The 26,077-nt window shown below is 35.0% G+C and overlaps 4 protein-coding genes and 2 pseudogenes across 5 annotated transcripts; 1 reads left to right on the forward strand and 5 right to left on the reverse strand.

Annotated features, from left to right (window-relative positions):
• The first annotated feature begins 3,482 nt into the window (after positions 1–3,482).
• On the forward strand, positions 3,483–8,909 carry LOC117908492 (methylthioribose kinase-like). 2 transcript variants are annotated; one of them, XM_034822116.1, is made up of 7 exons: positions 3,483–3,773; positions 4,097–4,406; positions 4,733–4,907; positions 5,032–5,233; positions 6,046–6,260; positions 6,681–6,864; positions 8,532–8,909. In XM_034822116.1, exons 1-6 carry the CDS (start codon positions 3,588–3,590, stop codon positions 6,850–6,852), a joined length of 1,260 nt encoding a protein of 419 aa, XP_034678007.1. In that variant the 5' UTR covers positions 3,483–3,587; the 3' UTR covers positions 6,853–6,864; positions 8,532–8,909. The 2 variants fall into 2 exon arrangements, with proteins under 2 accessions (XP_034678007.1, XP_034677996.1); XM_034822105.1 differs by lacking the exon at positions 8,532–8,909 and having other exon boundaries at positions 3,484–3,773; positions 6,681–7,106.
• A 1,051-nt stretch (positions 8,910–9,960) lies between these two features.
• On the reverse strand, positions 9,961–11,939 carry LOC117908527 (annotated as a pseudogene).
• Positions 11,940–13,363: 1,424 nt separating this feature from the next.
• Positions 13,364–14,209, reverse strand: LOC117908517. The gene has a single exon (XM_034822150.1). The coding sequence runs from the start codon at positions 14,143–14,145 to the stop codon at positions 13,465–13,467; it is 681 nt and encodes a 226-aa protein (XP_034678041.1). The 5' UTR covers positions 14,146–14,209; the 3' UTR covers positions 13,364–13,464.
• A 2,113-nt stretch (positions 14,210–16,322) lies between these two features.
• Positions 16,323–17,319, reverse strand: LOC117908501 (annotated as a pseudogene).
• A 327-nt stretch (positions 17,320–17,646) lies between these two features.
• On the reverse strand, positions 17,647–18,517 carry LOC117908507. Its single transcript, XM_034822139.1, has one exon. The coding sequence runs from the start codon at positions 18,456–18,458 to the stop codon at positions 17,778–17,780; it is 681 nt and encodes a 226-aa protein (XP_034678030.1). The 5' UTR covers positions 18,459–18,517; the 3' UTR covers positions 17,647–17,777.
• Positions 18,518–24,771: 6,254 nt separating this feature from the next.
• Positions 24,772–25,505, reverse strand: LOC117910050. Its single transcript, XM_034824109.1, has one exon. It carries the CDS (start codon positions 25,503–25,505, stop codon positions 24,822–24,824), a length of 684 nt encoding a protein of 227 aa, XP_034680000.1. The 3' UTR covers positions 24,772–24,821.
• Between the last annotated feature and the right edge of the window lie 572 nt (positions 25,506–26,077).

The raw sequence follows: 26,077 nt of genomic DNA on the forward strand, positions 1-26,077 counted from the left end.
TGAAGTCTAGCAATTTCAGAACAGAGTATCTAATCTTGGTGGTGGGGGGAGACCAAGCATTCTAACCCTGGCGGAATATGCTTTTAAGCCCTTTGCTCATTTCATTTATATGTTTACCTGCAATGAGTTTGAACCCAAAAGCTTCTAAACCCACTTTTTTGTTTCATATGTAAGACTCCATGCATCAAAAAGTCATTTGAAGTTAGAACAAAAAATGAACCTGTATGTCTTAGTTTCTCCCGACAGAGTGTCTTTCTGATCTGTCACAGTAATTTGATCCATTGAATGGTGATTGGAGTTTAAGAGACAGGGATTGAATACTAGAATACATTGTTTGGCCTTGGATTTACCCAATAATCAATTCCTTACCTTTCCAACTGTGTCCCTACCTACCAATCCAAAACAAACTAATCTTGCTCATATATATATGTAACAGGAAACTTTTTCTTTTTCTTTTTCCATTTTGGTTGTCCCTGTTGAGACTCCAACCTTGAACATCCCCTATCCCCGCACAAATCCTTGCCACTTGGCCTCAAGGGCTAGGCTTGCTTATATTGATACTAATTAAACACTGAAAAGACCCTATCTTGATTGGCTTTGAAGCTATATCATTGAACCCATATTACATTTTTAGCGTGAACAAAATGAATTCCTTTAGATATTGCATGTTTCTTTTTCATCTTTGTTGAAACTAATCTATCCAGTGGGTGCCCATATTGGTTTTCCAAGGTCTTCAAACATTCAGATTGAAACTAATCCTACCGGAAGCACTACTTAAGACTTTGATCTAGTTAATTTATTGATGTCAGTTTTGTGACTGATGAGCATGGGATTAGCCACAATGGTTGGTCATGAACTTTAAATATTCTTGAAGTAGATCATGTTAAAGTCATGTGAAGGGAACTGCAATTGAATGGTGGAGGAAATCTAGATTTGTATGTTTTATACCAGCAATTCTGTATGCTTGTCCTGTTTGAACCAACAATATTAGCTTAAAAAATGTGTGTGCTTGTTATAGAGAGATTTTTAAAGGGTATCCTGACCCATGACTTATGCTGCATCTGTTGAGCCATGAGAAGCACACCTTTTACAAGCCTTGGCTTGAGGCAAAAGAGTTCATTGTCTTAGTTAGGCTCAATTTCCAGTTACAAGATGCATATTAGAAAAAAATAATCAGATTCACCAAAACTTTTCTTGATAAGCTTACACAAGATGACTATGACCATCTGATCCAGGATGTATCTCTATTCAACTGTTGTATGCTGTGATGAAATGCAGAAAATTTTGACATTTGCTGCCATAAAATGAGGAAGAATTTAACAATTTGGGGGAAAGGGAGTGGGTTTGTGGTTGTGTTTTTGGGGTTGGGTTGGTTGTGTAATATGTTAGGCGAGGAGGTGTGGTGGTGGTGTTGCTGTTTGGTTCAGGTTTGTTTTGTGTAATATGTTTCAGTATATGTTTTGAATGGTTTGAAGCTCCATCCCCATGACAATCTTGTATATTAATCAGAGGAAAGAAGTTTCGCTTTTATTGTGAAATTGCTAATTTATTCAAATACTGATTCAGAAAAACACAACACAACCCATCATATCATTTGTGTTCGCAGGCACATTTCTGGGCATTATTATTATTATTATTATACTTAGACTTGCACTAACTACGGAGTTGATCAGTGATCTTTCTCATCTCTTTTCTCAGTTAAGCTACAAACCCACTTTGGAGAGTGTTACAGTAGTCCAGGAACTTAGCAGTCACAGACCCGCAACATAACCCCCGTCCCGCTGGTCACCTTGGCCAGGTTGCACCCAGTGAGATGGTGCATACCCTGCCTTAAGTCTCACAAAATCTACAATGCCTTCAATCAGTCCTCCAGGGATCTGGAAATTAAATTTTGCGATACCAATTTGTAATGCAACAATGACACGCCCTCTCGGAATTTATGGTTATGTTTGGTTCCCCGGAAAATACTAAGGAAAGAAAAAAAAATGCAAAGGAAAATGATTTTTTCATGTTTGGTTGTCCTATGAAAAATATAAAAGAAAATCAAATATAATTAAAACTAATTAAAAACTTATGTATTTTAAAATTATTTAATCTTTATATTAATAAGTTAAAATAAATAAAATGAGTTTGAAGTAAAAAATAAAAATAATTTATCAACTTTTAATCCATTTTTTATTTTTCTTCACTTTTTCTTTCCTTCTATTTTTCTTTTGTATTTTTTTTTTTTTGTATTTTCTCTCAAATTTTCTGAGAACCAAACATAGCCTGTATGATCTGAAATGTGTATGTTGGGTATGCTAATAAAAACTGTTTGCTTAGCCGGAAGAGTATTTCTTGGGTCTTAATATGAACAGGGTACTGACAAAGGTGATGCCAGTTCAATAGACGAAATTAAAATCCTTTTTTTACGTGGCAGGAAAATTACAATTTGAAGATGATGACAGTTGGATTAAAGTATTTACCTTGAAACTTTGCCTTCATGACACTTCGAAATGCTGCGTAATATCACTGTAAAAGGCATACAGGTATGTCACAAGTGGCAAAACATACGTCAGCTGGGGTGCCTGCTCCACGTGTTATTATTAATATTCCTAAAATAGCTGTAAAGTGTGCAATTTTGGGATATTCATTTTCTTGTAGAGCGAAGGACGTGCATGGTAGTAGTAGCACGTGCTTGTATGTATTCATTCATGGCTTCTAGATGATGAATTAAATTAGAGAATTAGGGTTCTGTTTTGAACGCAGCCTTTTGAGGCTTTTGGGGGCGACACCTACCAACTACCAAGTCATTTAATCAGCCAAACAAACCCCAAGTTGGGGCCTCTTTCTTTGATTTTAGATTAGTAAAAAATCAGCATCTTAATTACCCAGGCAACCCTTAGTTCATATCCATAGTGTTAGTTAATTTCCTAATTGAGATGAAGCTCATCCAAAGAGAGTGACAAAAAACAAAGAGATGAATAAGGGAGGGAATGATGAATGGAGCCGCCCTTGTGTGTTTGCCCCTGCCTGCTTAACTCTCTCAAGTCGATCTGGATATATCCTGGAACGTTGCTGTCTCTGATTTAGGCAAACAAATAAGTCTTGCTTTCAAGTCTAAGTCTTCACCCTCTAGTCCAAGTCTTCCTCCCCTTTAAGTCTCAAGTCTTCGTGGGCATTGATATCTATCCTTATCTTTTCATTATATTTATACTAGCCACTTTATTTCCTTAATTTTTTTCGATTTAAAAAGATTTCTAATTATTGTCCCGCATAGGAAGTAAAGCAAATAAAAAACCAGTTTATTTAGTTAATAAATCTTACGAAAGAAATGTAGTTGTAACATAGAATTTATATAAAATGTATTAATTAATTTTTAGAAAGTTAAAATTTTATTTTCTAAGAAAATTTTGATTCTAACTTTCTAGACTTTTGGGCTTATATACATATATATACCTTATACCTAAATATATTTTAAGGCTACATGCTTTCATTCAAAAAATATCCTTAACTTACTCCTATCATTCCTAAAAGCACTCAAAGGTTAAACTTTGGATTGTTGAAGAGATTTAAGGCAAATCAACTCGAGTATTTCCGTCGCAACGATGACGTCATCTGGATTCCGGCCCCTTGACGACAAGTCTCTCGTGGAGTACATAAAGGCCACGCCTGCTCTCTCCTCCAAGCTTGCAAACCAGCTCCATGGATTGCAGATCAAAGAAGTGGGCGACGGCAATCTCAACTTCGTCTACGTCGTTATCTCTTCCGCCGGCTCCTTCGTCATCAAACAGGTACAAATTTGTATTCATTAGGGAACCTCACAACTTTGGAATCTTACTGAACAAAAAATGGCTTCACCTTGGAAGAATTTGAAGTATTTGTGAAGGTTAGGTCGAAGTGACTGTTTATTACAAGGAGGGAACGGAATATATAGATAGAGCAGAGTGCTCTGTTTAGTGCTCTGCCTAACATTCCCAAACGAGGCTGTACAGCTCAGCACTTATTCTAACAAGCCATATCTAGAATATTCTATACAAATATAGCTGTTATAACAGAAAAAATAAATGCTAGTATGCTAGAACTGTTGTAAGATGTGGTTGTGTTGAGAGTACAGGCGTTGCCGTACATACGTAGTATAGGGGAATCGTGGCCGATGACGAAGGACCGGGCGTATTTTGAAGCGACGGCTTTGAGGGAGCAGCGTCGCTGGTGCTCCGATCATGTGCCGGAGGTTTATCATTTTGATAGGGAAATGGCCGTAATCGGTATGAGGTACTTGGAGCCTCCGCATATAATTCTTAGAAAGGGCCTGATTGCTGGAATTGAGTACCCGTTGCTTGCTGAACACATGTCGGAGTTCATGGCGAGGACTCTTTTCTTCACATCTCTTCTGTACCATGACACAACAGAGCACAAACGTGCAGGTAAATGCTTTTTGATATTATTTATTATGTTTCATGAACGTTCTAGTCTTCTGATTTTTTATTTATTTTTTATTTTTTATTATTCTTTGAATTGAAACATAGGTGGCAAAATGTATAAATTATAGTAGCTGTAATACACAAACTGCCCGTGCTATTAATTTATAGTAGTTAAATATTTCTGCCACAAGCCAAGAACTTTGTCTTCTCCTCAAATATGTCGTCCCAGGAGTAATTACTGGTAGAATGTACGAGAAAATTGCAGTTTGCTTCTGATGAAGTTATTCTATTGACAAGCTTGAATCATGTTCAAATTGTGCTTTATGCAGTTGCTGAATTTTGTGGAAATGTGGAGTTATGTCGGCACACTGGGCAAGTCGTTTTCTCTGATCCATACAAAGTATCTCAGTATAATTGGTGGACTTCCCCTTATCTTGACCGTGATGCCGAGGCAGTTCGAGAGGATAACATTTTGAAGCTTGAAGTTGCTGAGTTGAAATCTATGTACTGTTTCCATATCAGTACCTCATTTCTTGCAGTAATATAAAATGTTTCTATTAATAGCAGTTTAATTCTGAAATAAACAGGTTGAAATCCTTTCTAAGCCTAGTTAGAATCTATTTTGCAGGTTCGGTGAGAGATCGCAAGCCCTAGTACATGGAGATCTTCATACTGGTTCAGTTATGGTTACCCCTGATTCGACTCAAGTTATAGATCCAGAATTTGGCTTTTATGGACCGATGGGGTTTGATATAGGCGCTTTTTTAGGAAACTTGATTTTGGCATACTTTGCACAAGATGGGCATGCTGATCAAGTGAATGATAGAAAAGTATGTCTGTGTTCTCAACTTCATTTCTATGGTTTTTCCAGTTTTCCCCAAAGTTCTAAAATATTTAGCTGTCCATAGTCTAGTGTTAATTTTCTTGTTTCCTTTTTCCTTTGAATTTTGTCATAATCCTTAATGGCCTTTTCAATTCATCCAATTGTGGCTTTCCTTTGCATTTCCTCTTATACCTTATGGTTTCTTGTTAAAGACATGCAACATGAGGTCCTTCTTCCTTATATCTACGTGGCCTTGAAGTTGAAGTTTGGATCCAGAAATTTTAACTCTTCTTGTAGACCCAGAAAAGGCTTGAATGAATGTGGTTTGGAGGATGTAGTAAATGATTATATGAGCTCAAATCCTATATTCAATGGATACAGTTTTGAGAATGATTTGACATGGTTCCACTTATCCTTTAGGATAAACCTTTTTAACCTTATGAAGAGGAGTTCTTTACATATAATTTTTGTTTAACAAAACAGAGAATTCAATACATTAGTTTTGAAATATTTTTTATTTTGTTCTTTCTGGTGTGATGTTTATCTTCAATTCCTTTATTTAATTTACATTATTAATTATGTTTTGTATTTGACCGTATGTTAACTTTTTGTTTGTCCATTTTGCATTGGTTTTCTGACATTTACCACTGTTTCCTGCCCTTAGAACTGTATTGTATAAATTCTAGGCACCACGTAGAATCCCTGACTTGATGCTGAGCCATAACTCATCATAGACATTAAGTACTTTCTTTTCCTCAATTCTTGAAGAATTAAAAATGTCATTGTTGGGTAATGATCCTCAAGCCTTTTCTTTTGCAGACATATAAAAAATGGATTTTGAAGACAATAGAACAGACTTGGAATCTTTTCCACAAAAAATTTACTGCATTGTGGAATGAACACAAGAATGGCTCTGGTGAGGCGTATCTTCCAGAAATTTATAATAACCCTGAACTTCAGCTTCTTACACAAAAGAAATACTTGCAAGATTTGTTGCATGACACCCTCGGATTTGGTGCTGCCAAAATGATAAGGTTAGGTTGTGATTCAGTTTGTTAATTATATTTTTTGTATCATTGCTTTCTTCTACTATTGATGATTCTTTTTTATTTCCTTGCATCTTGAAGAACATTTTATAGCAGTACGAATGTAGATATATTCTTAAGATTTTTTTGCAACATTTTATGGCATTTTTATTTTATTTTTTAAAATTTTGGATTTGTACATCATACTATTTATTTTTATTTTTATTTTTTAGTTTTAGGCATTTTAAATGATCCTTAGACCTTTGAATGTCGAATGGAGATATTGGTTTAAATATATAATTATACCAATTCAAGTACTTGAACCATCGATTTATATAAGTGGTATCATGAAACCCTGTTTCTTGCATTCTTGTCATAGACTTCATACAATTAATTTTTTTTAAGACTTCTCTATCTTTGGATTCACAGGAGAATTGTTGGTGTAGCACACATTGAGGATTTTGAATCAATTGTTGATGCTAGCAAGCGAGCTAACTGTGAGAGACAGGCACTTGTATTTGCAAAGATGCTTTTGAAGGAAAGGAGAAAATTTCAGGCTATCACTGAAGTTGTTTCAGCCATTCAGCAAGAACAATCATGAGAAAAGTATTAGGTAAAGTTGAATGTTTGGTTAGGGCACACAGAGTTAGTTGGGGTGGGTGTTCTGATGGGATTTGGATCCCAAATTGCCATTTAGAGCAATCATGATATTATATCTGGTTTATACCAATGATATGAATTGCACTTCTTGTTGTATTTGCTTCTGTTGTTTGCTACAAATGATTCTCATAAGCTCCTGATGAAATCATCAATCCACAGTTTTATATATTTTAAAAATTGTACCAATGTTTTCTACATCTGATCAGCTTTACTATTTACTTCATCGATGTTTTCTTCATGTGTGATTAAAACTAACCTCTTATGCACCATATTATTTACTATAATTCACAATTGACTTGGCTATTTTCCATGAAGTCTAGCAATTTCTGAACAGAGTATTTAATCTTGGTGGTTGGGGGAGGGGGGGGGGGGAACCAAACATTCTAACCCCAGAGGGATATGCTTTTAAGCCCTTTGTTCATATCATTTATATGTTTCCCTGCAATGAGTTTGAACCCAAAAGCTTCTAAACCCACTTTTTCATTTCATAGGTAAGACTCCATGCATCAAAAAGTCATATGAAGTTTGAACAAAAAATGGACCTGTATGTCCTAGTTTCTCCTGACAGAGTATCTTTCCCATCCATTACAGTAATTTGATTCATTGAATGGTGATTGGAGTTTAAGAGACAGGGATTGAATACTAGGACATATTGTTTGGCCTTGGATTTACCTGATAATCAATTCCTTTCCTTTCCAACTGTGTCCCTACCCACCAATCCAAGACAAACTCTTGCTCATATATATATTTAACAGGAAACTTTTTCTTTTCCTTTTTCCTTTTGGTTGCCCCCATTGAGACTCCAACCTTGAACATAACATATCTCCACACAAATCCTTGCCACTTGGCCTCAAGGGCTAGTCTTGCTTATATTGATACTAATTAAACACTGAAAAGACCCTATCTTGATTGGCTTTGAAGCCTATATCATTGAACCCATATTACATTTTTTGTGTGAACAATATGAATTCCTTTAGATATTGCCTGTTACTTCTTCATCTTTATTGAAACTAATCTATCCAGTGGGTGGTTGCCATATTGGTTTTCCAAGGTCTTCAAACATTCAGATCGAAGCTAATCTACTGGAAGCACTACATAAGACTTTGATCTAGTTAATTTATTGATGTCAGTTTTGTGACTGATGGGCATGGCATTAGCCACAATGGTTGGTCATGAACTTTAAATATTCCTGAAGTAGATCATGTTAAAGTCATGTGAAGGGAACTGCAATTGAATGGTGGAGGAAATCTAGATTTGTATATTTTATACCAGCAACAATATTAGCTTAGAATTTCTGTATGCTTGTCCTGTTTGAACCAGCAATATTAGCTTAAAATTTGTTTGTGCTTATTATATATATATATATATACAGAGAGAAAGAGAGAGAGATTTTTAAAGGATATCCTGACCCATGACATATGCCTCATGAGTTGAGGCATGAAAGGCACACTTTTTACAAGCCTTGGCTTTAGGCAAAAGAGTTCATCGTCTTAGTTAGGCTCCTACATGATGCATATTAGAAAAAATAATCATACTCACCAAAAATTTTCTTGATAAGCTTACACCAGATGATTATGACCATCTGATCTTTTACATGCTTGTTGGATGTTTGTACCCCAGGATGTATCTCCATTCAACTGCTGTATGGTGAGATGAAATGAGGAAGAATTTGACAATATGGGGGAATGGGAGTGAGTTTGTGGTTGTGTCTGGGGTTTGGTTTGGGTTGGTTGTTTTCGGGGCATCGTTTGGTTTAGTTGGGTAGTGGTTGTTTGTCACTTGTTAGGCGAGGAGAAGGGGAGGAGGTGTGGTGGTGGTGGTGGTGTTGCTGTTTGGTTCAGGTTTGTTTTGTGTAATGTGTTTCAGTATGTTTTGATTAGTTTAGAGCTCCATCCCTGTGACAATCTTGTAAATGAATCAGAGAAAAGGAGATGCACGGAAGGATTTCATTTTTTATATTGAAATTTGCTAGTCTATTCAAATACTGATTCAGAAAAACACAACCCAACTCATCATATCATTTGTGTTTGCAGGCATGTTTCTAGGCATTATTATTATTATACTTAGCTTTGCACTCACTCCAGAGCTGATCAGTGATCTTTCTCATCTCTTTTCTCAGTTCTGATACAAACCCATTAGTAGTCGCAACATAACCTTGGTCCCGCTGGTCACCTTGGCCAGGTTGCACCCAGTGAGATGGTGCATACCCTGCCTTCATTCTCCCAAAATCTATAATGCCTTCAATGAGTCCTCCAGGGATCTGGAAATTAAATTCTGCAATACCAAGTTGTGATACAACATGACATGACCTCTCAGAAATTATATGATCTGAAAGGTTGCGTTTTGCTGTTTTAGCTTAGATATCAGTTTCCAATGTCTCTGCTGGGTATGCTAATGAAACTGTTTGCTAAGCCGGAAAAGTATTTCTTGAGTTTTAATATGAACAGGGTACTGGCAAAGGTGATGCTACTTGCTAGTTCAATAGACGAAACTATTGGAAATGGATAGAAACAAGAGTACGATTATGGAATTAGAATTCCGCAGAAAAAGAGAATTCTGCTACCTCTACTATAGTATTGAAATTTACCAAATGCTGTGCAGTTGATTGGCTTGGCTCTTGTGAATGGTGATTTTGGTTTTGAATGAGCCACAGTGACAACAGTATCCAACATTTGCTCCAGGAAAAGACATCGCCCTCATCCGTAATATACATAAAGAAAGTTTGGTTGGTATTTCGGATTTTCTTCTCATCAGTAAAGGAGGTAAGATCAATAAGCTGTGGGGCATTGGGTCAACTATGAGGTAATCCTTCAAGAAATCCACAAAATTCTCCATCTGTATGTGGTGTTTGGGTTTTTCTTGAATAGATAACTTTGCGTTGAAATGGATGTAAAACAGGCTTCCGTTCCTTTGGCTAGGACTGCTTTGAACATTTGACACAAGTTAATAAAGAAAAATGCAGCAACTAATAGCAACAATAATAATGATATATGGATCCTCCTTGAAATTATTATGGATACATCTGTATCAGTTGCGATATCTGCTCCAATTACATGTTTAGTTTCCATACTGAGCCTTGTAGTCACTCCAGAGCTGATCAACCGTCTTCCCCAGAAACTCCACAAAGAAGTCTGCACTGTACCCTCTTCTCATCTTCTTGTTGAGTTCTGCTACAAACCCATTTCTAAGACTGTTGCAGTAGTCCAGAAACCCGGCTGTCACATCATAGCCCTGGTCCCAGCGATCACCTTGCCCCGTTGCACCCAGTGGCTTGGGGCCAAGTCAGCCCTCAGCCTCACAAAATCTGCAATTCCCCCTACCCCCCCGTATCATTATTTCCATACCACTGCCATATATGTGCCATCTCATGGTAAATGACTCCTCTGAATTCCCTCTTCGCGTCTCCTGAGTAGCTTCCAAAGTAATTGGCATTGACGTGAATCTCATTGTTATTGAGGGAAGTAAAGGCGATGCCATTTCCGTTCTCAATGATCAAAGTCACCTTCTGCACGTCCTTCCTATCTGCTTCGGTGTTTTGTTGGAAGATCCTCCATATGAAATCAGTGGCGGATGTTAGTTGTGAGTGTTTAGCTAGGTTGGCAATTGTGGACAAAATTCCTAAGTGTCCCCTAACTCGGTTTAACAATCCCTCTTTAGACTACTTGACTTTGAAGACTAAGACTTTGTTAAGAGGCTGGGGTATGTAGCCGAGTGTGTGGTGATTGAATGTGAATCAACCTTATTTTTCATCTTTAAATGAGTTAAGAAATCTGGGAGAAATAGTTTTTGGTGTAAGACTTTTATTCCCCTATTTTTGGATCGATCTAGGTGCAGGGGCAGATCGATCCAACTAACCTGATTCTAAGATCAATTTCCAGCCCTTGGATTAAGGGCTTCATTCTCATTTAAAATCAAACTTTCTCCCATTTCTGGAATGAGAGACTGCAACAACCATTCTTGTTCTCCTCATTCCCTTTTCTCTTTGAGGTTGCTTGTTCTAAGAAAATCCCATCCAAGTTTTCCAAGAAATTTTTCTTAAAATGGATTTTCTGAAAATGAACATGGGTTGATTTTTGAAACATTCATCTCTCATTCTCTTGGTTTTGTGCAAAAATCCATTTTCTTCTTGTGATGATTCAAGAAGAGGCCGAGATTGAGCTTGGTGCAGACTCCAAGTGTGCTCTGGAAGATGAAGGTGAGAAGCTGAAAGTGAAGGTACTAGTCAAGTGGTCCGAGAAGGATTGGTTGGCTTGAACTAGGTAAAACCTTGTACTCAGTTTTATTCTTCAGTGGAGTTTTTCAATTGGTGGTAAGCTTGTGGTTTTTGATCTTTTCGGAGATTTTCCACATAAATTTATGATGTCACATTGTCTCTCTTTTTCTTCTTAGTGTCAATTTGTTCAGTTTCAACAATTTGTTAGAATTTTGATTGTCTACTACTTGATTGATTGATGAAGAGAAATGACTATGAATAATCTTTGAAGCTGTTTCTGATTGTTGATCATTGACATTTTGAGGTATATTGATATTGTATTTATCTGAATTTAGTTTAAGTTGATTTGAGTTTGGGAGTGTTGGATCACGTGCATGTGAATTGCATTTTAATATTGTTGGGGAGTGTTGTTGCATTCATATATGCATGTGATTTATAATTTGTGTTTTTGAGAATGTGTGAAGAGAAGAAAAATATTCAAAAAGTTTCAAGGTTTGCAAATTTGAGTTGAGATTTTTTTTTTAATTGGTCAAAACATCTATTCACGCCCCTCTAGGTGCATTCCACTATTGAGATTCACCTTTTCATTAGTGTCTCCCTGCTGTATTCAACTCCGATTTCATTTATGAATCAGATGCCACCAGCGCTGTTTCCAGCATTGTTGGTGACAACATATTCTGCATGGTTTCCATGAAGAGTTGCTAGAACTACTAGCAAAGAGAGAAGGATCATATGGTTATAAGCCATGGCTCTATGCCAACCAATATAATAGGGGTAAATGGTTTATATAGAGAAAGACCTTACTTGCATTCAACACATAAAATTAGGTGAAAATAGAAGAGGTGGTGTTTGTTTTTTTTTACTTAATTATAAATAGAACCTTAATGCTTAATAGTGTTAAATATTAGGTTGTTTGTTTTTATAGTATTTTATTTTTATTAAGTATTAAAAGGTAAAAAAAATCAATATGTTATTTTTTTTATTTAGAAAAAGCTACATATTTTGATTTTTTCTATTTAGTAAAAAGTTTATAATAAATCATGAAAAAGTAGAAAAATCAATAACTTAAATTAAAAAACAAATTGCTTTAAGCAAAAAGCCAAAAAAACAAACATCAGACTTTGTTTAGACTATACGGTTAAGGAATCAGGTGGGAAAGAGGGGGCGGGTCTTGTTATTTAATGGTGAGAGGACAAACTTCTGAAAGTTGAGGTTTCTGTGCAGGGCTGTGCAGGGTAGGACCCGGCAATTAGCCAAACTCCAAATCTTCTTGTGCAAATGTTAGGTAAGGTTGGACGTTCTTACGCTGATGAAATTCAGCAGACTGATTGGCAATGCAGGGCAGGAATGGGTAACAAATGACTTGGAAGTTTGTGGAAGAATAAAAGTCTCCCACGGAGGATCAGCTTTCAGATTTGCAACTAAAGGAGGGAAAAGCTAAATAGCTCCGAAGTTTATGCAATGGGGAAAATATCTATTGGAACAAGAAAAGGAAGCCCATAGAAGTCAATTTAATGCCGTGCAGTAGAATGGATGGTTTTAATCTTGTTTTGGTTTTGAATGAGCCAAACGAGAACGTATTCACTCCTGCAAAAGATGAAACCCCCAATACCCCCAATACCCAGGTAATTCCAGAAAGCTTGATTGGTATTTTGGATTTTCCTCCCTGAAATCATGCCTGAAATTGTGTAGAAGAGGGCATAAAGAGATAAACGGTTATGCTTTGGATCAACTATGGAGTAATCTACCGGGAAAAATGCAGCAAAATGCGCATAATTGTGGTTCAATTTTAGATTTGAATTTGGTGTTTGGGCCAGGATGCCGTATGAATTTTGAAGTTGTAATTCTTTCATAGAATTTTGAATGTGGAAAAGGTCATTGCCAAACAAGTTTTGATTGCTGGTCTATTTTGGGATGGCTGCTTGATTTTGAAAATCCAAGCCAGCAAATTTTATCCCTGGGAAGCTATATATCTTAGAGATCTTGGTGGATTGGAAACTTGATCTCGTGAATGGATATGCACTAATCAATAGAATGGGCATATAACACAAGTAACAATATAGTGATTTCAAGATTGATTCAGTCTAGGGTTAGGCAGTCTGTCATATTTTCAATGCAATCAACCTTATCTATTTGACGAGGTCCTTCGATCATTTCATTTGACTGGTCTTTTCACGTTGTAATCTGATGGAGCCTGGTAGTCAAAAATCATTAAGACAGAATCCAAACATGGGTGAACTTTATGAAAGCTTCTCAATCATTAAACAATATTTTATTCAGAGCAATTAATCACATAGTAATTATTTAGTTCAATCAGCTGCAGTGTCCCCAGTTGGATTGCTAGTTTCCGTACTTGGCCTTATAGTCGGTCCAGAGCTGATCAACGTTGTTCCTCAGAAGCTCCACAAAGAAGTCTGCACTGTACCCACTTCTCATCTTCTTGTTGAGTTCTGCTACAAACCCATTTCTAAGGCTGTTGCAGTAATCCAGAAACCGAGCAGTAACATCATAGCCCTGGTCCCAGCGGTCACCTTGCCCAGGTTGCACCCAGTGGCTGGGGACGTAGTTAGCCTTCAACCTCACAAAATCTGCGATTCCTTCTATTAGTCCTCCAGGAGTCTGTCCATTACCATTCCACTGCCAAATGTGTGTCATCTCATGGTAAAGCACTCCAGTGAACTCCCCCTTCAGATCACCTGAGTATTCTTTGATGTAGTTGGCATTGACGTGAATCTCATCGTTTTCAGCATATGCGATTCCATCCGTGTTTTCAATCATCAGAGTTACTCTCTGCACATCTTTTCTGTCTGCAGGAGTGTTCTGTTGGAAGAGCCTCCATATGAACTCAGTGACAGATACTAGTGTCTGCCTGCTGTATTCAATACCAATATCATTGTTGAATTGGACACCACCTGTGCTGTTTTCCGCATTGTTGGTGACAACATATTCAACTGCATGGATTCCATGCAGGGCTGCTAAAACTACCAAGGAAGAGAGAAGGAACATATGGTTATAAGCCATAGCTTTATGCTGCTTTCCCCTCCCCCTCCCCTTTATTTTAGGTTAAGGGAAAGAGCACAATAGATTTATACAGAGAAAGGCCCTCTTTGCATTCAACATATGCTTCTTCCTTTATTTTGGTCTCAATGTCCCGAGGAATCAATGCTACTGTTGGTTCTCTTGGGCATTACCCATGGACTGTAGCCTTTGGCCTCATAAATTTTTAAGTCTTCTGTTTGTTCAGCTTCGATAGGTGCTTAGTGCTCAAGTTGAGAATGGGAGAATGGAAATTTGCAGGGACTGTAGATGGAAAATGACTTGCTCAAACTATATGGTTGGATCATTAGCTAGGAATCATGAGGTGGGGTCTGGTGATTTAATCGTGACAGACATGATACATGGTATTAGCCGGCCACGATTCTCAGATTAATTTGCAAGAAAATTCTCAGCCCTTGCAATTAGCCAAACTCCAGTTGTCTTTTCAAAAAATTTTCCCCTTAAAAAATGGAGTAAGGTTGAATACAAAAACTTAAAAGCTGATGAAAGTCCAATAGACTGATACAGATGTAGGACAGGAAGGCAAAACATTTCCAGGTTTCAAATTAGATGATACATGATTTGAAGTTTGTGGATGAACAAGATCAGTTCCGTGAAAAATCAGTGTTAAAAAGTGATAAACGGGTTCAGATTGTTGAAAAATGAAGGTTAACAGTGACTTTCTGAATGAGGGAATTCCATATGGTTTTTGTTCGACTTGTTCTTAGATATATGAATGCATAGATATGTTAATTCAATTTAAGTACATGGAGGTGGGAGAATGGATGTGTACCAAGTTGTGGAAATCAGTTTACATGATCATTATCATTGGTGTTTATATATATATAGAGTTTTTCTTAATCTTGTAGAAACATTTTAAAATTGTGAGAGTTCTTTTAAACCCGGAGTAAACAATATGTAAATGAATGCAGATCATTACAAAATGGTATTAAAGTTGATTCTCGATCCCGGTGTAAGGATTTGTATAGAGTTGTTTGTATGTTAGCCCCCAATTCCATGGGATACACAATCGAGTACGGTCGTTACATTTATATCTATAAAAAGAAAAAACTGTCCCAAACGAGCCCTTTTGTATAATTGAAAAATTGGGAGCTGTGTTATATTGCCAGTCCCATAGAATTGGAAGTTCAACATTTTAGAAAAGATGGCATTCCAAATACTGTTTCTAAGCTGCCTTATAACTATGGTCTTGAAATTTAGCCAATGCTGTGCAATAGATTGTTTTGAATGAGCCAAATGAAACCTTACACAAAAATTGCACCTACAATTGACAGACCCCTTATTCCAAACACAAAATCAGAAGAGGAAGGCGATCCCTGAAAGGAAGCTTTGATTTCTATTTTAGATTTTCTTCCCAGAAATCACGCCTGAAATTGTGAGAGGAATACATTTGTATCTTATCATGCTTTCGGTCAAATATGGTGTAATCTATCTGGAGAGTTCCTGAAAAATGAAGAAGATTCTCTACGGTATTTCCTATAATATAGTGAAATGATTTCTCTCATATGTAAACGTAGATATGATTGGTCAAATAATATTTAAAAAATCATGTACCTTTGTGTGTATCATTTGATCCTATAATATTTTTTACTATATAGTCAAATGATGTCTCTTATGTATGGATGTAGGTATGGTTGACCAAACAATATTAAAAAATCTTGTGTCTTTGTGTGTTACATTTTATCTTTGTATTTTTACATTAATAGATTTGCATTAAAGCTCCCATTGACATAATAATAATAATAATAATTAAGTTCAATCTAGAAGAGTTTGTTAGGCGTTTAATACAATCAACCTTACTCAAGTAATGGTTTCATTATATTTAGTAATAGCTATTAATCCATATGCTTGAATAAGCATAACAATAGGATAACTTACTCAAAATAATTTTCATCTAAATCTTATAAAAAAAAAAATTAAACGAGGTTGCGTAGATATGTAAATTTTTCATATCATTTTGTCATGTCTTGTTTAACTTTTTAATATTTTTTAAACTTTTTTAAAAAAAATATGAACTTTTAAAATTTTTAATTGTATTAAAAATAAATATATTTTATAAATAATTAAAATATTTAATTGTTTATAACTTATTTTATTGAGTATTATTGTTTATTATTTTATATGTATTAAAAATAAAAAATAAAAAAATAAAATTAATATATAACGGGGAAGACAAGACGAACCATGTCCAAGCTCGAAATTAGAAAAAAAGAAAAAAATTCAAATCCACCACTTGCTTGTTCATTTTAATTCCAAATCCATTTCAGTTAGAAGGACACGATGGGATGGTTGATGAAAAATTCCTCCCATTGTCATTCCCGAAGGTTCTTGTTTTGGTTTTTCTACCGGAGCCTTCCAGTCAACCAAATTTGGATATGAAGAGTCATCAATGGTGGGCGATGTGTGGGAAAAATGATTCCAAAATATGGAAGGAAGACTATTCTCAGCAGGTAATCATAATAATATCTGTTTCCACTTACACACCCGTTTCTAACGCTGTTGCAGTAGTCCAGAAACCGAGCTGTCACATCATAGCCCTGGTCCCAACGGTCACCTTGCCCAGGTTGCACCCAGTGGCTGGGGGCAGAGTTAGCCTTCAACCTCACAAAATCTGCTATTCCCTCTACTAGTCCTCCCGGAGCCTGTCCGTTGCCATTCCACTGCCAAATGTGTGTCATCTCGTGGTAAAGCACCCCTGTGAATTCCCTCTTCACATCACCTGAGTAGCTTCAGATGTAGTTGCGCTGACATGAATCTCGTTGTTGGAAGCATAGGCTACTCCGTCCATGCTTTCAATCATCAGACTGACTTTCTGAACCGTTTTTCTCTCTGCTGGAGTGTTCTGTTGGAAGACCCTCCATATGAAGTCGGTGGCAGACACTAGTGTCTGCCTGCTGTACGGGACACCGATTTCATTTGTGAATCGGACGCCGCCGGAGCTGCTCCCAGCATTGTTGGTGACCGCATAATGGCCTGCTTGGATTCCATGCAGGGCTGCTAGGAATACAAAACAAGAGAGGAGGACCATATGCCTACTAGCCATGGCTCTATGCTGCTTTCTTTTCTTGCTTTTCAGGTGAAAGTTTTGCACAGAAAATATGCTATAACTGTGTGGTTCGTATGGAATGATAGCCGGCCTTGTACTCACCATATAAAGAAATGGTCATTTTCTGACCCAAACTCATTCAACCCGGGAAATCAGGGCTACCGTTTTCTGTGACGAGCACAAAATTCTGTATTGACCTTGATTTGGATAGTAGTATTTGGCCTGCCCCATAAATTGATATATGTAATATAATTTTTTTTAGAGCAATTAATCACATATTGTTTATTCTATCAGTTGCAATGTCCCAGTTGCATTGCTAGTTTCCCATAGAGGGTGCCAATGAAGATGCTAAAAATCTCTTTGATGTAAGGTATGAGCTCTTTACAAACACAGGATGGTGGGAAGGGTATTCAGAGCAATTAATCACAATAATATGGTTTCCTCTTTTATTCTGGAATTGAAAAATTATTTATTGATCATCATTTATAGAGAACAATCATAGGGTTTTATTTATTTCTTATCAGCTACAATGATCGAATCAGACTGCTAGTTAATTTCCATATTTAGCCTTATAGTCAGTCCACAGCTGATCAACTGTCTTCCCCAGAAGCTCCACGAAGAAGTCTGCACTGTACCCACTTCTCATCTTCTTGTTGAGTTCTGCTACAAAACCATTTCTAAGGCTGTTGCAGTAGTCCAGAAATCGAGCTGTAACATCATAGCCCTGGTCCCAACGGTTCCCTTGCCCAGGTTGCACCCAGTGGCTGGGGGCATAGTTAGCCTTCAACCTCACATAATCGGCAATTCCTTCTATTAGTCCCCCCGGAGTCTGTCCGTTGCCATTCCACTGCCAAATGTGTGTCATCTCATGGTAAAGCACCCCAGTGAATTCACTCTTCACATCGCCTGAGTAGCTTCCGATGTAGTTGGCGTTGACATGAATCTCATTGTTGGAAGCATAGGCTACTCCGTCCATGTTTTCAATTATCAGACTGACTTTCTGAACCGTTTTTCTCTCTTCTGGAGTGTTCTGTTGGAAGACCCCCCATATGAAGTCGGTGGCAGATACTAGTGTCTGCCTGCTGTACGGGATTCCGATTTCATTTGTGAATCGGACGCCACCGGCGCTGCTTCCAGCATTGTTGGTGACCTCATACTCGACTGCTTGGATTCCATGCTGGACTGCTAGGAATACAAAACAAGAGAGAAGGACAATGTGCCTACTAGCCATGGCTCTATGCTGCTTTCTTTTCTTCCTTTTCAGGTGAAAGCTTTCCACAAAGAATGTGCTATAGCTATATGGTTTTTATATAGAAAAAAGTAGCCGCCCTTCAACTCACCCCATACGCAAGTCGAAACTCTTACCCAAACCCATTCAATGTCCCGGAAAATCAACGCCACTGTCTTTCGCTGATCTGAACAAAATTGTATGTTGACGTTGACTCCTTGAGTCTTGGTCGTAGTGTTTGGCCAGCACCACAAATTTATTTCTAGCTTGTGTTTGTTCAGATTTTGAAGGCATTGATGGAAATGTTCAAAGAGTATGGTGGGGATAATTATGAGGTGGTGTTGGTGATTTTAATGGTGAATAGATTCTTCCTTGTAAATTCACTCAAATTTTTGTGTTTTTAGGCGTGGTAGAACAAGCAAAAGTTATTTTATCAGTACGATTATAATTTAATTTTTTATTAAAATAAGAATAATTTTGATATTATATGATTTTTTAATTAAATAAAAATCTAAAAAAATCGCCTAACCCCGTGAGGGTTATTTTATCTAATATAATAATTCATAATTTCTCTACTTGTCTCTTAACTTTTTTTTTTTTTTTTTACACCCTGTCACAGTCTAAACCCTAGAAAAATATGGGGCCGCCACTTGTCGGTGGCCTTGTCGGCCGGGGATAGGCTGAGGTTTCTCGTTTCTACACTAGACTAGGATTGTTAATTTCCGTGGAAATTCTCAACCATACGGTTGGCCAAGCTCCACAGCTGTTTTGGCCACACGTTCGTATAAGACACAAGGCAAAAGAACAGTCAAACTTCCAAATTATTCATCTGGATTTTCATATGCAAGGAAAATAATGTACTGTAGTGTTTGACTTCGATGTCTTAAGCATTACGGTGGTTGAAAATCATTACTATTGAAAATATTTCTCACCATTAAGTATTGAATTTAATTTCAGTCTTTGGTAAAATAAAAAACAATTAAAAATTACGGAATTTACAATTTTATCCTTAGTCAGACTTAATGAGATTTCTATAACCCATTTAATGTAGTTTTTTTTTTTTTTTATGTAGTATAACAAAATATATTGAGTCTATTATATAATTAATTAAATTTCTTTTTTTTTTTTTTGAAAAAATCGTGAAAAAAAGAATAAAAATAAAGAGAATAATAAAAGAAAAAGCATAACAAAATAAAAATGAATTTAAAATTAATTAAATGATTTAAAATATATAAAATTTTAATTAATTAAAATTAATTTAATATATTTTCAACAATAAACCAAATATAAAAAAGATAGTCTTTTTAATATTTTTTTTCCTTTACTAATTAAAAAGAAAAGTTAAAAACTCCCGAGTACAATAAATGGTATGAAATTATGTTAGCAAGGACAAACTCTATTATCCGTTACTTGTGACATCCATTGAGACCATTTTTATTTTTTTTTACTTGATCTCAAAACCATGTGATAAAAAAGAATTTTTTTTTTTTTGCATAGATTAAAATAAAAATGTTATTGCATTCCTTAATTTAAAGCCCTGAAAGCCTTTGAACCATTCATTATGAATGACATGGAACCAATCTTTGATCCCTTTGTAGAAATTTATTTGATCTCATAAAGAATGTCTTATCATATCTATTTAATCTCATTATATAGTTGACCGAGTTTCCATCTATATGACTCCACAACCTTGTGGAACACAATAAAAATCTTATATCTAAAAGTGAGATAATTATGATATTTCATAATCTTGTGGATATAATAAAAATGTTTTGTTTGGATGTGGGATGATTGTGATATTCCATATTAAATAAGAAAAAAATTATTGATATTATAATTCCTTTTAATTATATAGACATATTTTGTGATGATATTTATTTGTTTGGCTTCAAAGTCTTATAACACCTAATGAGGATATTATGTTTGTTTGAAAGATGATTATAATTTCTTATATTGGATAAGAAAAAACATTTCTAACACAAAAGCTCCTCTTAATCGTATGCACTAAAGCTCCTTTTAATTCTATATACATGTTTTTTTAAGTATCGAAGAACTTATGGGTTTAGAGTAGATCGTGGAGAGACACTCTAGAATAAAGTGCTTCATGGTCTACCTACGTTAATGTTGATTGTGGAGTGGGTTCTCACGTTTGATAGGTGATTAATGCTCAGAGACGAGGACTCCATTCTGGGTTGCTTCGTGGTCTACCTACGTTAAGGTTGATTATGGAGTGGGTTCTCACGTTTGATAGGTGATTAATGCTGAGAGACAAGGACTCCATTCTGGATTGCTTCATGGTCTACCTACATCAATAGATTGTGGAGTGGGTTAATAACGCTAGTGCACTGGATGTGACAATTGGAAATGGGTAGCGACTTGTTTGGATTTGACGAGTGAGAAAATATAAAATTCCAAAATCATCATTGATAATCTCCAATAGATCAAGATTCTATGCCTTAAAGTGATTACTGATCTGGCTTGTGGAAAAAACAAAGGTGCCACGGAAAATGTGTCTTCGAAGGTGATCACTGACTCAGCTTGTAGAAGAACGTACCTCCAATACAAACTTTATGTTGTGGTATGGACTCATAAATTAGAAAATTCATAGTTTAGATGAATGAATTGACATGAACTTCTTAACTAGAAAATTCTAGAAGATTTATAAGAATGAGCATGATTCAATTTCTGGGCACAAAGAATATATAAATAATTTATTTTGGGGAGACAAAATCCAAGTCGACTGATGCACAGAGCCTCAATGTAAGGTTTTTTTACCTTTCCATGCCTTAGGTTGAGCGAGGCATATGCCCCTTCTAGGCCTTATGTTGACCCACCATTGCTTGGAGTAGCCATTGAAAAACCTGATTCCTTGAATTGTTATCAACTTCATTCATCAGATACCTGAGAGATTATTATGGTTTGCTTTTCATTAAATGAAGAAATTAAACTATAGTGTTTAGAGTAAGATCATACTTAATGCTCTTAGTGAGAAAGAGAAATTCATGCTCCGTGGATGGAGATTTGTGTAAACTATCCATGATGGATTCAATTTTTCGATAATGGAAACAATGAATTGACATGGTTTATTTGGATTAGAATGCCCTTTCCGTGGAACTAATGGGAAATGAGATTTATGTAAGAATTACAGGGAGCTATGGTTAGATTTGAAGAGATATTTTTAAGCATCAATAGATTAAGTATCCACGGATCTTTTAATGTGTCGAGTTCAAGATTTCATTACAGTTTATTATATGAAGTTAAAAACTTTAGGGGATAAATTAAATCTTGTCTTTTTCCTACTTTCTTTATATGATGGAACATTCATACAAAGAAAAATACTATGTAGTTTTTAATGGGCTTTAAGTGATGAGTATACTCATCATAGAGATGTCCAATGGGTTGGACCACCCAATTTTGGCCTATGGGCCAATGCGCCAAAAGGACGGGTTGGTCAACATGGCCTAATTATTGTAGCGAGTCGTCTCGACACAACCTACCCCTTTGGGTCATGCTGGCCTACTTGGCCCACTCAAATATATATTTTTTTTTTTTCATTTTTTTTTCATGTCATATGTCTATATTACTCCTCTTACAACTATATAATAATTAGTTTAAAAGATAATTAAGTAAATCACTCATTGTTAGCATTTTTTATGTCAAATATCTATAATATATCTCTTAACAATTATATAATTATTAGTTTTAGAGGTAAATAAGTAAATAACTCACAAATGATTTTTTTATAAATACTCATTTTAATTCTTTTTGACATAATTCTTTATTTTCTCTTTATATTGTTTACAATTCTCTCTAATTTCTTTTTTTCTTTTTTTTTTTATTTATAATTTTCTAAGTTTAAATTCTCTACAAGTTCTTCAATTCAAGGCTTTAAGTTATCTACTCTCCACAAGTGTTCATTACCTATAAATTATCTACTTTCCACAAATATTCATTATCATAAGATTGAGATATTTATATTTAGTTATTTTATTTATTTTTTTAATTCTATATTTTCATTTAATCGATCTCTTCCTTCTACCTATCTTTATTTATTTTTTTCTAAAATTAAAAACGGATTTATGTTACCTAGATATTAAAATCCTTAACTTTGGTATTGATAAATGTTATAAATTTGAGCATTTTGAAGATGATGAGAACCCCACCCCAACTAACATCCCTTCCTCTAACCTCCCTAACATGATCCTATAAGTAAAAAACCTATGGTTAATAGATGTTCATCTTTAGCATGAAATCATTTCACTATAATAATTATATGTTGTTGGTTTCTTTTAAATCTATTAAATATTATTCATTTTTAAATATTTAGTAATACATATGATTAATAGTTGGGCGGGTGTTAACCTAGTTGGAATATGCTCAAACTATAGTAATGCAATTTTCACTTTTTTTTTTCTTCATTTTTTTTCATATAATTTGTTGAACTATTGAATAAATGAATTGTATTTTTTATATTTCATTTTCTTTTATATTCCAATATTTTAAATTTATTTTTATTTTGATAAAAAAAAAATTCAAATATGATTTTTTTTCTATTTTTAAAAACAAAAAAAAACTAACATTTCTACAAATTTTATAATTACAAACTTGATAAAATATAAAAAATAAAAAGTATAATTATTAGAGATATTTAAAGTAACAAAAAAAATTCATTTAATAATGAAAAAAAAATGAAGACAAAATGACTTGAAAAATTAAATTAAAAATCTTAATAGAGTGGTAATGGCCCATCAAAATGATTTGTCGGCACGATTGACTAGTAGGCTCATAGGTCATATGACCACCTATTTTATTTATATTGGTCAGCACGACACGACACGATTTCTAAGTGAGTTATGCCAACTTGGCACGTTGGCCCGTAAAGGCCCGTTAAACATTGGGTCATGTTAGCTCGGGCCCACTCATTAGACACCTCTAACTTATCATTAGCTCAAATTTGCTAATAAATCTTATTCTTGTAGTCAATAAAACCATTTCAGTATTACCGAAAGAAATATGATGAATAAGAAATCTAAAAGGGTATTTGATAAATCAATTATCGACTTAATGACTTAGTGACTTAATTGAAATTATTAAGTATATTTGGTAAAGTTACTTCATATTAACTTAAAGTTAAAAATGACTTTGAATAATCATTAACTTGATATTATAATTTAAAATTACTTAATAATTTTATATTTTCTGTTCAATAAAAAATATTTAATTATAAGTAATTAGTTAAATAAAAGTTAAAAACAAATTATTCAAAATCTGAAAAAAAAAAGAAAAGAAAAAGAAAAAGAAAGAAAGTTTTGAGCAATAAATTAAGAAACAAACACCAATTAAATAAATGAACTTAATTAACTTGATATTATTTAATAAAACATAATTTAACTTAAAATTATTTTAATGAATTAAATATTAAATATTAAATCTACCAAATACTCTGTAACATCAGTACAAGAAGTTGTAACACTAGTGGCAAGAGGGAATGGACAATCAAATATGAAGAGAAGCTGATGTTTTGAAAAGGGCCTCCAAATGATGCAAATAACATGATTGTTACACACCATGGGAGGCAAGGAGACGTTAAGAGACGGATGTTATGACTACCGACAAGGCCACAATTTTCACGTGACTAGGCGACTGGTAATGCCGAAATTGTGCGTTTGAAAATGATTATAAAAAGTATTTTTAATATTTTTAGAATAATAAAAAATTTTAAATATTAAAAATATTAAAAACATTTTTTAAAATTACCATAAAAAACCTTAAAGTCTTGCATCGAAAATTGTTTTTATAATAACTTTTTATTCCTCAAAGAAGAAAACGAAAACACGTCTAACAATGAAAATATTATTTTTTAATTTTTATTTTTAAAAATAAAAAATATAATATTCTCCGATAATATTTTTAATTACTTTTAACTTATTTTTTAAAAAATAATTATATAAATATGAAGAATGATTAAAAATAAAAAATTAAATATAAAAATTATTTTAAAGCATATTTAAGAATATTAAAAATAGATTAAAAATATTTCAGGTAATAAACAAATTTTTGTTTTACGAAATATTATAAAGTAATTTTTAAAAACTAGTTTTCAAACAAACCCGATCAAAACTTTTTTTCATAGTATAATGGCAGAAAGAATTCATGATCTCTCTGGATGCCTACACTAGCATAATAATATACACATTAAAACAAAATAATGAAAGCACTTCAAGATCTAATTTACCAAACACCATCTCCCAATGTACTTGTTTTTAACTTACAGTAACCATACATGCATGCAAAACCGAATCCACAATCTGCCATTCAAAGAACAACTTCAAGCAATAATCCCAAAAACATATTCATACAAAATGGCTAGTTTTTTCCATACATATCCTTATAGTCACTCCAGAGCTCATCAACTGTCTTCCCAAGTAGCTCAACAAAGAAGTCTTCACTGTAGTCACTTCCCATCTTCTTGTTGAGTTCTGCAACAAAACCACTGCTAAGACAGTTGCAGTAGTCCAAAAACCGAGCAGTCACATCGTAACCCTGGTCCCATCTCTCACCCTCGCCGGGTTGCACCCAGTGGCTGGGGGCAAAATCAGCCGATAACCTTACAAAATCTGCAATTCCCTCTGTTAGTCCTCTTGGCGCCTGTCCATCACCATTCCACTGCCAAATGTGTGTCATCTCATGGTAAATGATCCCAGTGAATTCCATCGTCAGGTCGCCGGCGTAGTTTCCGATATAGTTGGCATTAAAGTGAATCTCGTCGTTGGCAGTATAGGCAACTCCGTCCATATTATCAATTATCAACGTCACTTTCTGCACGTCCTTTCTGTCTTGTTCGGTGTTCTGCTGGAAGAGATCCCATATGAAATAGGTGGAGACGCTTAGCGCCAACATGCTGCGTTCGGTACCAATTTCATTTGTGAAGCGGATGCCACCAGCGCTGCTTTCTGCGTTGTTGATGACTTCGAATTCAACTGCATGGATTCCATGCAGGGCTGCTAGAATTACAAGACAAGAGAGGAGGAACATATGCTTAGGCGCCATAGCTCTATGCTGCTTTGTTTTCTTTGTTTTGGGTAACAGCTTTGCTCAAGAACAATGCTATAGCTATACGGTTTATATAGAGAAAAGACAATGTATACAGCACACCAAAAAATGGTCATCAACAGTGGGATAAAATTATAGTGCAGGATAATTAACTTGTAATCATTATTGAAAAGTATCTTATTGTAATGTTGGATGTTATAAGGAGTAAAATGTTATAAAATGGATATGGGTTTATAAAATCATACGTGGTAAATAGAGATATTAGGAAGAAGAAGAGAGATCCTGTGTGGTAAGAAAGCTTATCTTTAGGGGTATATATACGAGGACTGAGAAGCATCCCTAATCTAGTGGAATGATTGTCTTGTATGGTTGATCAAATTATTCAGGTTAAAATCTCGTGTTTCTTTATTAGGGTTATTTTACTCATGGAAGAAAATATCAAGATATATCGGCGATATATCGTTGATATATCGTGTATTGAAGGTTATGAAAATAATATTTGGTGAAAAAATATCGTTCTAACGAAATTTCGGAGAAAATCTCTAAATACCGACGATATTTCGTGATAT

Source organism: Vitis riparia, chromosome 3 (genome assembly GCF_004353265.1).
Source record: "Vitis riparia cultivar Riparia Gloire de Montpellier isolate 1030 chromosome 3, EGFV_Vit.rip_1.0, whole genome shotgun sequence".
NCBI classification, from domain to species: domain Eukaryota; kingdom Viridiplantae; phylum Streptophyta; class Magnoliopsida; order Vitales; family Vitaceae; genus Vitis; species Vitis riparia.

Coding starts and splice junctions, on each gene's coding strand:
- LOC117908507 (XM_034822139.1), bottom strand. CDS start 18,458: ATGGCTAGTAGGCACATTGTCCTTCTCTCTTGTTTTGTATTCCTAGCA.
- LOC117908492 (XM_034822116.1), top strand. CDS start 3,588: ATGACGTCATCTGGATTCCGGCCCCTTGACGACAAGTCTCTCGTGGAG. Junction 4,407..4,732: donor AACAGAGCACAAACGTGCAG/GTAAATGCTTTT, acceptor TGCTTTATGCAG/TTGCTGAATTTTGTGGAAAT. Junction 5,234..6,045: donor ATCAAGTGAATGATAGAAAA/GTATGTCTGTGT, acceptor TTTCTTTTGCAG/ACATATAAAAAATGGATTTT.
- LOC117908517 (XM_034822150.1), bottom strand. CDS start 14,145: ATGGCTTATAACCATATGTTCCTTCTCTCTTCCTTGGTAGTTTTAGCA.
- LOC117910050 (XM_034824109.1), bottom strand. CDS start 25,505: ATGGCGCCTAAGCATATGTTCCTCCTCTCTTGTCTTGTAATTCTAGCA.